Consider the following 12,316-nt stretch of genomic DNA (forward strand, 5'->3'; position numbering starts at 1 on the left):
ATTGAAAATGCTCCAATCAAACTAATTAATCAACAAAAAAAAAGCTCACTACATATCAACTGGTCATCATCCTAACAATTTGAGGTATACTGCCACCATATTATTATTGTCTATTATCATTTCTATAAACTACTTGCTTTACACAAATTGTTATAGGATTTGCACCTACATTGAGAAAGTTGAAAGTGGAAAATTGCATTATTTGCATGTTTTTAGGTGAAATGGAACTCTGACAAGTAGGGATGTTAATGGGCCAAGTTAATCAGGTAATCCACCTTGCCCCTATTGTGACAGGTTTGATATGTTCCAAATTGGGCAAGGTCCAGGTTCAGGTTGTAAAATGTCAACACCTTGCAGGGTTTAGGTTCTGGTGTGTATATCCTTGGATTGCCATATCATGAATATTTCGTGTGTTTTTTTTTTATATAGATTCAAATGTTCATATATTTTTTATTTGTTTTCTTTCTTTACCTTTTATATTTCATCTCACCACACCTTGCCTGTTTTATGACCACCTCTATCCTTGAATGCGTGGAGGGTTTAGATTCTTAAAATCCAACCTGCTGCAGGTTTTGAAACAAATACAGATTGGAAGGTTCAAGAAGGTGGATAAGGTCTAGAATTTACAAAACCCTCCACGTTGCTATCCCTACCTTTAGGCCTGGGCCCTGACTTATATTTTCAGTCCCATGCTTAACATAGGTGCTAAGTCTTGCCCAGCCTAGCGCATGATCACATCTACGAATTCCACATCCTGTTTGTAAATTGGGGCAGTCAATGGATTATGGGTTGTCTTTCCTCATCTATAGAAAAAAAGATATAGATAAATTAGTACTGATCTAGATTAGGCATTTTGATTCGCCCAAATCTTTGATCAATGACATTCTGATTAAGATACAAACTCCCACAATGCAAAATCACAGGCTATGTTTGGTTGCAATGCAAATAAATTTGCACTGCTGCAAAACTATGACAATGCAAACGATAGTGTAAATTCTGACATAGTATAAATTTTTATTTATTTTGTTTGATTATAGTATAAATTAAGTAAATTAAGAGATAAAGTAGAATAAAATAAAACCCAAATCAAAATTAAATGAGAATTTGCATTTTTTTTAATATGTACTCTCATACATTTATACTAATGCAAATAAATTAACACTGCAACGCCCAAATCTCATAAGTACTGATTTACGTATTTTTGGTATTACCGAATCTGAGAGGTCAATGCCCTGAGAAATGAGAGGAGGGTAGGTTGTTGGGCCTGGAAAAGGCAAAAGCAGCTATTTGTTGAATTAGGTGCCTCACACCTACCCAGCTATCGTATCATGGAAAAGAAGATAACAAGAGTTTGTCAAAAGAAGCTCACACTTCACATCCGATGTGCTGCTCGTGCTCCTTAGTTGTTGTGTTGTTTACTTGTCGCAGTCGGTTCGTTGCTCTTTTTCTTTCTTTCTCTTTTTTTATTTAATTATTGTTATTAATTATTAATTATTAATAATAATGGGACATGACTAGGTGTATTTGGTCCACTCCACTCTTTCACGCTTTGTATGACTGACAGATCCAACTGGTTCCACCGGAAATATGACTAGGTGTATGGTAGACGATGACTGACAGATCCAACGTATGAACCGGAAATATGGAAATTTTTGAAATCTACAAAACTAGAAGAGAACTCAAATATTAATCAATTTTATAATTATCAAGTAATTAAATTAAATTAAATAGTTTTGATTATTGACCATTGACTCCATAACCCCCCCCCCCCAACCATCAACCAATCGACCTACCAAATAGGAACGGGAGATGGTGAGAACGAGGTGAATTGACATTAATATCCTCGTTCTTCTGTGCCCTAATTCTTCGCTTCAAGGGTTAGTAACGTCTTTCTCGGATATAGCACAAAGTGAGCTATAGCTTGGAAGGAGCCGTCTGTCGCTGCTCATCCTCTCGTTCTGTTTACTTTCGCTGCTTTGCCTGGACGCTGAGTTCGGGAGGAGGAAAAGAAGGGAAGAAATAAGAATGGCGAGCTCTCCCGCGGTGGATTTGGCGGATATCCCATCCGTGGATCTGATGACGGAGCTCCTTCGCCGCATGAAGTGCTCCACCAAACCCGACAAGCGTCTCATTCTCATCGGTAATTCTCTTTTCATTTTCCTTTTTCTCAGTTTTCATGTTCTCTTTTCTTCTGAATTTCGCCTTGGGTTCTTTTTCCTTATTAATTTTGCAAGTCTTCGACGTTGCGTCCAAATCTAGGGTTTTACTGTAGATTTCATTGTGGATTTTTTTCCTTCAATGAATTTAGGGTTTTATTCTTGAGGATTTTAGTCATTTTTATTTTTATTATTAGTTTTTTGTTCTTTTATGTTGGATGCGTTTAAATCTCCTAGAGGCTGTTTGGTTTCTAAGTTGAATTTTTGGATGTTGTGATCTGGTGTATGCGTTCGCCCGTGGTCGTACGTTTGATTCTCAACGAACTGACTGCAATGCAGGAACTGCCAACTACTCTGATTTCTGAGCGTGGCTGTGTCCAAGCACCTGTTGATTTTCCTCCATCTCGGTGGATTTTGTACTGCTATTTTGTTTCTTAGGCTCACTTCGTAAAGAGTGCTAATACAAATATGTACAGTGCAAATACATAGAAAATAATACAAAATACAAGGTTTCGCGCTCTAGATATTTGTATTTGTATTCCTTCCAAACTGAGCCTTATCTACACATTTTCCTGTATTTTACTGAGTTTTGTTTACGAAGTAAAAATCCATGAAGCTACTGAACACGATGGCTATGAAACCAACAAAGCACCCTACCTCAGCCATAAAGTGTATATGAATGAAATAAGCCTTACTAAAACTAAATTGATGGTATGCCGGGTTTCAATTTCTATTGCCCTTAAGGCTCCGTTTGTTTACAGTACAAATTTTATTAGCACTGGTGAAAGTGCATGGGACTGCAAATGGGGGGAATTGAAATTCTTTTCCACTGTTGTTACGACTTTTACCTTGCTTCTCATGTTTGAGGTGCTAATAGGGGAGTTCAAATAATATAAATGCATAGAAGTGCAAATAGTCCCCAATTTATATGGAAGAAAATAAAGGCAAAGTACCTTTTATGAGTGCAAATGAGACCGAGTGCAAATTCTTAACAGGTACCGTATAGTTTCAAATAAATATGTGCATAACTGAACTAGGCACAAAATTTGCACTCAGTTCGGATTTGCACTCAAACAAATGGAGCCTAATGGATGGTGCTTCCAATTCTAGGTTAACAGACAAAGTTTTGGTTATATTTGAATGTGTGGTTGCTGCATCTTGTATTCTTTTGGCTTGGTTGGTAACTGAGTTTTACCTTACCTGCACCTGCTTAACCTACAAAATGGTGCCACATATGGTTGACTGCTTGGGAAAAGGCCCTTTAGTGCTTTAAATGGAAAATAGACATTAAAAAAAAAAAGAATTGGCTTTTAGAGCTTTTAGTCTATCTAGCAAGCTAAAATAATATCCAAAGTTGGATTATGGTCATTGAACAATACTAATCATACAAATTTGTTTTCTTGTATGCTTTACAAATTCACCATGGAATATAATATTCTGAGATCTGTGGTGTATGGTGAATATGTAAGGCATACTGGAGAGCTAACTTTTTATGTTTAATATTTTGTATGGTTGTATTATGCATCAATTTTATATATGATCAGCCTTTCCACCCCCCTTAACTGTTAATACAATTTTAGAACAAAATTTTAGCTATTGATGATTTGGTTTAATTACTTTATATGATGATTTCCTATTAGGTTGGATGATTGTTTGATGTGCATAATTAGAACAAAACAATTTTTTCTTCTCAAAAAAAAAATTGTTTGTTGTGCATAATTATCATGATTAAATGATTGGCAGGTCCTCCTGGATCTGGAAAAGGAACCCAGTCACCCATTATCAAGGATGATTATTGCTTGTGCCACTTGGCCACTGGTGATATGCTAAGAGCTTCCGTTGCTGCCAAGACCCCCCTTGGGATTAAGGCTAAAGAAGCTATGGATAAGGTACAGTGCCTTCAAGAGCAGAATTCTACCATGCACTCTGTTCTTGAAGGATGTCTTTCCAACAATTTGTTTATTGAGTGTTTCAATGATTGAATTTCTAACTCTTTTTCTCTCAGGGTGAACTTGTTTCTGATGACTTGGTTGTTGGCATAATTGATGAAGCAATCAAGAAGCCTTCATGTCAAAAAGGTTTTATCCTGGATGGGTTCCCAAGGACTGTGGTACAAGCAGAAAAGGTTTCTAACCCCCTTATAGGATATATGTAGTTCTCATCTTCTGTACCCTGAAATCTCAGTTTTCAATTTATGGGCTTCTGCTCATGCCCCTAGTATGGCCCTTGATGCAGCTCGATGAGATGCTTGAGAAGCAAGGAACTAAAATTGATAAGGTGCTCAACTTTGCAATTGATGATGCCATCTTGGAGGAAAGAATTACAGGTCGTTGGATCCACCCTTCCAGTGGCCGTACATACCACACTAAATTTGCACCTCCCAAGGTTCCTGGTGTTGATGATGTAAGATAATGCTTATATTCTTTCAAGTTATACAGTTTTATGTACTTTAGGCATGTCATATGTTGATGATAAATTTGTTGAGTAACATCAAGTGGGCAGTGCCACAGATGCAAAGAAGAAAAATTAAGAGCCTCATTGAATGTTTTCCATGCAGAAAAGTACCACTTGGTGACTTGGTGTATATTGCGTTGCATTGTTAGCTTCTTAACTTTGTTTTTGGGATGGTTAGCTGAACTTAGTACTTAAAAAAATGGATCAGCATGGAACAATGAACTTGCTCTGGCAAGTAAATCAGCAGCTTGGTCACATTTTAAGGGTGTAGATGGAATTATTTGTATGCATAAAAAGGTCAATTATTAGCTTTAATACGGTTGTGAATTCTAGAATTTGGATCTTCTTCTTTTTTTTTTTTTTTTGATAGATGGATTTGGATCTTTTTTACTTGTATACTTGATTACCCAACAATTAATTGGATATTTAATCTGCATTATGCCTTCCAGGTTAATAGTTGAATATGTTGTAAGAATCTTATTGGTTGTGATGTTTTCAATCTTATGGATGTTCCCTCCATTTCCTTATCAATGAAGGTCACTGGAGAGCCTCTGATTCAGCGAAAGGATGATACTGCAGCAGTTCTCAAGTCTAGGCTGGAGGCATTTCATAGGCAAACTGAACCGGTATGGTTGCCCTGTTTCCTTTCAAATTCATATGCGTTTTAAAATGATTCTATTTCTAGAAAGATATTTTATGTTCAATATGAAGATTTTTTTCTGTTTCCCCAGTCTATCATGCAGTAGCTCTCTTGCTTTGGAACTTGTTCTGAGTACTGGGACCAATCTAGCTTATGTGTGGAAGTTTGGGATAGAATGGTTGGCTTTATATGGATTTCCTAGTTCCATATCTATCTTCCTGAATATCTGTCTATTGCTATCTTCCAGTATCAAAAACCCCATGTTCTTTGTATTGCAAACTTGAATATACAAGTTCCTTGTAAAGTTGGGGTGACAAAATAGAGTGTTCTTTCATAAAATATGGTTAGTAAAAACTATAAGTTAACCTTTTTTTAAGTCCCAGTCCAGCAATTCAATTTATTTTGGCTGCATGAATGTGAAACTTGTTTTCAGAGAGAGAAGATTCAATTCAAAACTGGGATGTGTCAGTAAGAAGATTTTAATTTTCAAGTTTTTACCCAATAACCTTTCCATCGTATCGTCGGTGAAAGTTTCTTCTACTTGTTACACATTGTATTTGTTAAAATGTGTGGCCTTGCAAATTGAACTGCCTGATCTTGTTGTAGAAGACCTGAAATCCACGTCACTTCATTGCATGTTCTTTTTTTTAAAGTAGGTTTTATTCCTTTTCTTTCCCTTGATCTTAATCAACATTCTTTAGTATCTAAGCCATATTCTTTGTATTTGAACTGTCAGGTTATTGATTACTATGGCAAGAAGGGTGTTGTTGCACATCTTCATGCGGACAAACCACCAAAAGAGGTTACCAATGAGGTTCAGAAGGTGCTCTCTTCGTAGAGATGAACTCTTCAATTTTAATCTAAAAGATGGAACTTTCTCAAACCTCTCTGGGTTTTTGCTCATTTGTAATCCGATACATTATCGGATCGGCTGATCCATTGCTTTTCACTTTAACCCCATCCGTACGACTGTATCTGACCGCAAGATCCGGCTGGTTCCGTTAACTGCTGAGGTGTTACGGAATTTATTCCCAAATAAAAGAATGAATCATAATTTTTGAGTAAAACTTAGTTTTGTCGTTAATTTAGGCTCCTGGGCTATGCATTCTAGTTTATTGGGTTTAATTATTTGAATGAGTTTGTTATATTGTTGGACGAAGAATCACTTTTGAAGGAAGATATATATCTGAACGGGTGCTGAAAGATTTTTGGATCTGCTACTTGCATTCATAACTCAAAGCTCTAGCCGTCTGGCCATGCGTAACCATACAAATACCTCTTACATGGGAAACGTACGAGGAAGCTATATGCCTATCGGTATGTCTGCAAATGCTTATTTTGTTCTCAACCCTAACTTTTACTCCTCTCACGGAGTTTATTCACTAACCTCATCTCTGAACGGTCTTGAATTGGAAGTCTTTGACACGGTTTGTTGAAACCAACTATTGGGATGGGTAGAGGACCCTCTCATCACCATCTTCCAAGCCGTAATCCAACTATATGGGGATGACTACATAAATCCTGTTTTGCCTGATTATTATAGGCACTCGAACTACTTCTTACTTCTATCTATGGTTTTTTCGGTCTACCCTTTGCCCATCCCCTTCAACTTGTAACAAACCAATTCTTCTTGTGGGTGCAGTTGGTGGTTTTCTATTTACATGATCAAATCATCTTAACCTATTTATTTTCATTTTAGGATAAAATACAAAAACTTCCCCTGAAGTTTTTGACAATCATAAAAACCTCTCCTATATTTATTTTAACAAAAATCTCCCTTTTAGTTTTGAAAATTTTGATGAAAACCTCCCTTTTGTTAACGGCAAGATGGAAAGCGTTAAACTAATGATTAATTTTTTCAAATACCCATTTTACCCTTTTACATTTTAGCCTAATAAATAATATCACATGTTCGAGATCAACACGGGCCAGACCACTCCACTAGACTTCATGCTTCAAAATAGTAGAGGACGTGGCATAGGGCCTAGCATATATAACATTAAGCATCTAGGCTTGTTCACGGCAACCTCAAGTCCTCCAAAGTAACTCTTGGGTCCCGACTTTGAGGCTTGTCTCACCGGTTACTACCTTGCCATGCTCACTGATACCTCCTCCAAAGATGAAACCCCTAAATCCGTCGAATATAGGGCCCCAGAGGCCTGTAAGTCCAGTCATTGAGCCACCTCCAAATCCGATGTCTACTCCTTTGGCTTTCTCTTGTTAGAACTTTTGACTGGAAAACCTCCATCCCAACATCACCTGCTCATATTCAGTGATCTACTTAATTGGGTCAGATTCGTTAGAGACGACGATGGTGGCGATGAGAACCGGCTAGCCATGCTTCTTGAGATAGCCACCACGTGAGACATCACCGGAACAGAGACCCAGGATGTGGCAAGTTTTGAAGATGCTCTAGGAGTTTAAGGAGACGGTGATGAGTTCAATACTAGGTTTTAGCTCAAAAAGTGAATCAAAGACCAATCACAACCAACTGACCTCTTTCTAGATCCCTAAAATTCTATAGAAATCCAAGACTAATCAATTGAGTGATTCATTTAATGAAGCTCCAAACAGAGCAATACTATTAAAATTCTACAAAACAATACTACTGAGAATTTGAATGAAAAGAGAGAAACCTTCTTGATGAATACGTCTGAAAACAGAGCAATACTGTTAAAATAATGATCGGAATCTGATGGAGGTAGATTTGGCCCGACCCCTTGGCCGTGCGACACATGGAAGCAACCGGGCATGACCTGGCAGGAGCGTCAGCTCGGCACATCGACATAGCCATATTTCAAGAAGAGGCCCAAGCTCCCCAAAAAGGAACCCACGCTTCCTAGAAGGTAGAACCCAAGCTTTCCCTAGAAATCCTGAGCCTTACAAGGAACCCCGCGAAGGGCGAAGCCCGGACTGACCCACCTTGGGTTAGTCCGGGCCACACTCCTATCCGAACTCAAGACTTCACCTTGGGCACCACCCCGGCACTTTGGCTCTAGGTCGCATGATTGAATAACCATACCTGACAAAGAATGTCGTACTCTGAGGCAGCACGCTTGATTGATCAGGGATTTGACAAATGACAATCACACTCCAACGGCCACCTGCTACCGCCATCTCAGTTGTTGCAGAGACGGCCATGACAAAGAAAACATGACGGTTATGCCTGCCCTGCATAGAGGCGATTACACCTGATCTGGCAGAGGCTTGGGAGTGAGTGCCCCAGTGTAGTTAAAGGCCCTCTTCCCCAGAGTAAAAGTAAGTGATACTCTGCACCTTCTGGTCTCAGAATCTCTCATCCTCCTTGCCTTCTCAAAAACACTAACTTGAGCATCAGAGCATTCCCATCGGGTTCCTCCCCCGGGAATCTCTTGTTTCCTCCCTATTTCAGGCATCTCCTGCTCCGTCAGAGGCAAGGTTACCGGTAGCTAGGACCAATCGGATCGTGCATCATCAGAATCCATGTGCATTAAAACAAATCAATAATATTAAAACAATGAACCAAAGATCAATGTCAAAATAATTACCGAAAGAGGAAGAATAAGAAATTGGCTTGTGCTGTGTTCACTCACTTGGCTAAATACGTCTGAAACGGGAAGAAAAAAATGGCAAGGAAAAAAACAAAAATGAAAACGAAAAAAATGGCTTGTGTTGTGTTCCTCGAAACCCTTGTGTTTCGTTCTTGCATTCGTTCCTCCTATTTTTCTCCTCTTCAAACTGGAAAAATAGAAACTAGGATAATAAAAGAGGTATAATATGTCAATAGAGGTATTTTAGTAAAAATAGAAACAAACTAATTTGTAAAAGGGTAAAGTATGTATTTAGAAAAAAAATAATCATCAATTTAACATTTTCCATCTTGGTCATTGACGGAAGGGAGGTTTTTGTCAAGTTTTTCAAAAATAGAGAGGAGGTTTTTGCTAAAGTGAAACTATAGGGGAGGTTTTTGTATTTTACCCTTCGTTTTATTACCTATTGGAGTCAAGGTTCAAAATATCGATATATCCAATACACCGATAGGGGCATATCAAGTGAATTGATATTGCGTTTTGTTGATTTTTTTATTTGTTTTTCACAACTGGTTTAGGGGGGCGGTTTAGGGCTCCTCCACCCCCTGAATCGGTCAGACCCCCAATACACCCCCAGTAGGGGCATATTAAAGGGTCCCCAAATATCGGCCGATACTTTGAATCTTGATTGGAGTTATTTCTAAGTTCCTAGGCAAGATTTTATTTCTAATCTTATACTTTTAAGTTTTCTATCCATCCAGCATATGCATTTCTTTTTGGGTATATGGGGCTGAAGGACGAGAACGTAATTATTACTGTTTATTAAAAGGGTCATACCAATTGTGGAAATCACCATCTTCGATAATACAAGCAAGAAACATTTGCCTCTAACTTCGTGGGACCTGGTATCATAAAGGGGAAACGCATACTATACTAATACAGGGGGGGGGGGGTGAGGTTCTGTGGTCACATTTCATTCTTGTATCAAATGATTTTCACATACTAGCATTTTCAATTTTCTCTATTAAAATTGAAGAAAATATAAAGAGATTCCTATTTGCTATTATTCGGTTAGGACGGGTATATTATTACAATTATGCAAAGTATAAAAGGTGAGTGAGAGTGAGACACTCGTTTTAATTTTATTCTTAACCATTGAAAGAGCACAGATAAAGGGATTTGGGGAGAAAATAGTGGGTTGGATTATGGAATGTATCATATTAAAGACGATATGGGAACCGCTCAGAACGCTGCATTCCACTTCAAAAAATTCCATTCGCAATTAGAATATGACATCAAACATGTTTCTGTTCGGCAGGAACATCATAAACACAAGAAAATTCCCATGGAATTATGTCAAACAGGGCCTTAGTATCTTATAGGATTCTCATAAGTCTTGGCAAAAAGGTCTATCAAATTAGAGGGCTTAGATAGAGAGACCCACTTTCACCTAATCTATTCCTGATTTACTCTAATGTGTTTTTTACAATGCTTAAAAATATGTAAGATGAATGTATTATCTTGCTGCTCATCAAAGTTGCAACTTCTAACAATTGCTCATTTATTATCCATCTCTTCTTGGCTATGACTACATCCATACCTGTTTATAACTATGTCCTGCTTTCTATTGCCCTCAAGATTATATAAGGAGATGTCAAAATTATCACAAGGTGTTGGTAGGGGGAGGAGGATGGAAAGAAGAAGATAAATCGGATTAGGTGGGATCAACTGACAAAGAACAAACATAATAGTGGATTAGGTTTTAGAGACATTCATTGCTTCTGGACAATAGCAAAGTTGTTTGGATGTTTTGTCATGATTCCAATTCTTTGTGGGCTGAAGAAATAAAGCAAAATACTTGGGATTCAATAGCTTCTGGACAGCTCCTATAGGTTCAAAGGGGCTTGTGGGATGGAAGAGCTTATTGGCATGAAGAGAAAATCTGAAACAAGGAGGGCACTGGGCAATAAATGAAGGCTTGACCGATTGAATCCCGGATGCAAGGTTAAAAATATTGATACGTTGGTAGGGGTGTATCGGGTAATATCGATGTTGTTTTTATATATTTTTTATTTTTTTTTTAAATCGGTTCAGAGGGGTGGTTTAAGGCTCCTTCACCTCCTAAACCGGTCAAAACCTCAATACACCCACTGTAAGGATGTATCAGAAAAATCCCAAAACGATAAATATCAGCCAATTTAGATCAATACATGTCGATACTTTAAAATTTACCCGGATGTTATTGGTTTTAAACCAATGCCCCCCGTCCAATCACAAACAATATTGAGTCTGTCCATAACCTTATTAATGCGGACACTAGCCACTAGGTGCTGAAAATGGAATCTATTAAATTAAATCAGATCTTCCTCCAACCTGTTATAGACAGCATTTGAAAAAATTATATCGGCTTATGTGAATGCGGGACAGAAAAGGAAGCTTCTCTGTAAAATCGGCTTTACTCTCAAGTACAGCTTTAGAGATATCAAGAAAGCATTGGAGAAAAATCTGGTCGTTGGATGTTGAACAAAAAATTATAATGCATGCTGGGAGGACAAATTTGGGTCACAGGGAGATGTGGAGAACCAAAATTGCCTCATCTGTGGAACAGAGAAAGAAACTATAATGCATGACCTTTTCTTGTGTAACAAAAAATTATAATTTCTCTTTTGAATATTCTGCAGTAATGTTATAGTTAATCTGGAAAAGTAGAAATAACCAAGGTTTTTAAAACCGACCTGGAGACCAAACTGCTCAGGGGTCCGGTTCCCAGGTTGAACGGTCTGACCATTTGAACCCAGCAGTCGGTCTGTTCTGATAAAAAAATAAAAACAGTTAAAACTGTTAAATGGTTCAAACAGTTCAATCACCCGGATCAGCAGTTTGTTGATCAAATCAACGCTTTTTTTGTAAAAATCTAGTTTTGGGAAAAAACAGAACCGATCACTTAACTGGTTTCCGATTTTCCGGTCTGACCATCCGGTCTGGTCCAGTTTTGAAAACTACGAAAATAACTTTGTTTTCTCGAATACTAATCCAAATCCTCCATGTTTAATCTTTCATGCTGATAGGTATGTGAAGGTTTTCTCTCAAACCAACGGGTTAGCCCGGGTTCTTCCTTCAGGTTAACTCTAAATAAAATAAAATAAAATTGGAGTCCACAGGTCCAGAGTGTATAAAAAGCAAATGTAGATGGAGGTTTTTTGTCTAATGGTTCATATTCTTTTGGTTTTTGTACTAAGAAATGAAGGAATCCGGAATTTGCCCTCAGAAGTTTGGTACTTACACAGTCTTCACACCATGTTCAGCCATACATTGAAAACATCTTCGTATTTGTATATTTTAATTCATGGGAAGACGTGTGGGAATTCATGTATGAACAATTGAAGAGAATTTTTAGAAGTATAAGGGACTTATTTGCAAGAGTGGCATATAACCTAATAGTTTAAGTTTTTGGGTTGTATCTGGTATCCCTCCCTTATGTGCAAGTCCTAGTGTAAGTACCAAATTTGTGAGGATAAAATTCAATATCGAAATGAATGATGGGATCTTCTTTGCAA

General features: G+C 37.8%; 1 protein-coding gene across 2 annotated transcripts; it reads left to right on the plus strand.

Moving 5' to 3' along the window:
* The first annotated feature begins 1,220 nt into the window (after window positions 1–1,220).
* On the plus strand, window positions 1,221–6,317 carry LOC148853586 (adenylate kinase 4). 2 transcript variants are annotated; one of them, XM_088983662.1, is made up of 7 exons: window positions 1,371–1,431; window positions 1,519–2,140; window positions 3,900–4,045; window positions 4,162–4,281; window positions 4,392–4,559; window positions 5,147–5,236; window positions 5,987–6,317. In XM_088983662.1, the coding sequence occupies exons 2-7, from the start codon at window positions 2,026–2,028 to the stop codon at window positions 6,086–6,088; spliced, it is 741 nt and encodes a 246-aa protein (XP_088839788.1). In that variant the 5' UTR covers window positions 1,371–1,431; window positions 1,519–2,025; the 3' UTR covers window positions 6,089–6,317. The 2 variants fall into 2 exon arrangements, with proteins under 2 accessions (XP_088839787.1, XP_088839788.1); XM_088983661.1 differs by having other exon boundaries at window positions 1,221–2,140.
* Window positions 6,318–12,316: the final 5,999 nt, after the last annotated feature.

This window comes from Nelumbo lutea, chromosome 4 (assembly GCF_056320005.1).
Source record: "Nelumbo lutea isolate HS-2025 chromosome 4, American lotus-T2T, whole genome shotgun sequence".
NCBI classification, from domain to species: domain Eukaryota; kingdom Viridiplantae; phylum Streptophyta; class Magnoliopsida; order Proteales; family Nelumbonaceae; genus Nelumbo; species Nelumbo lutea.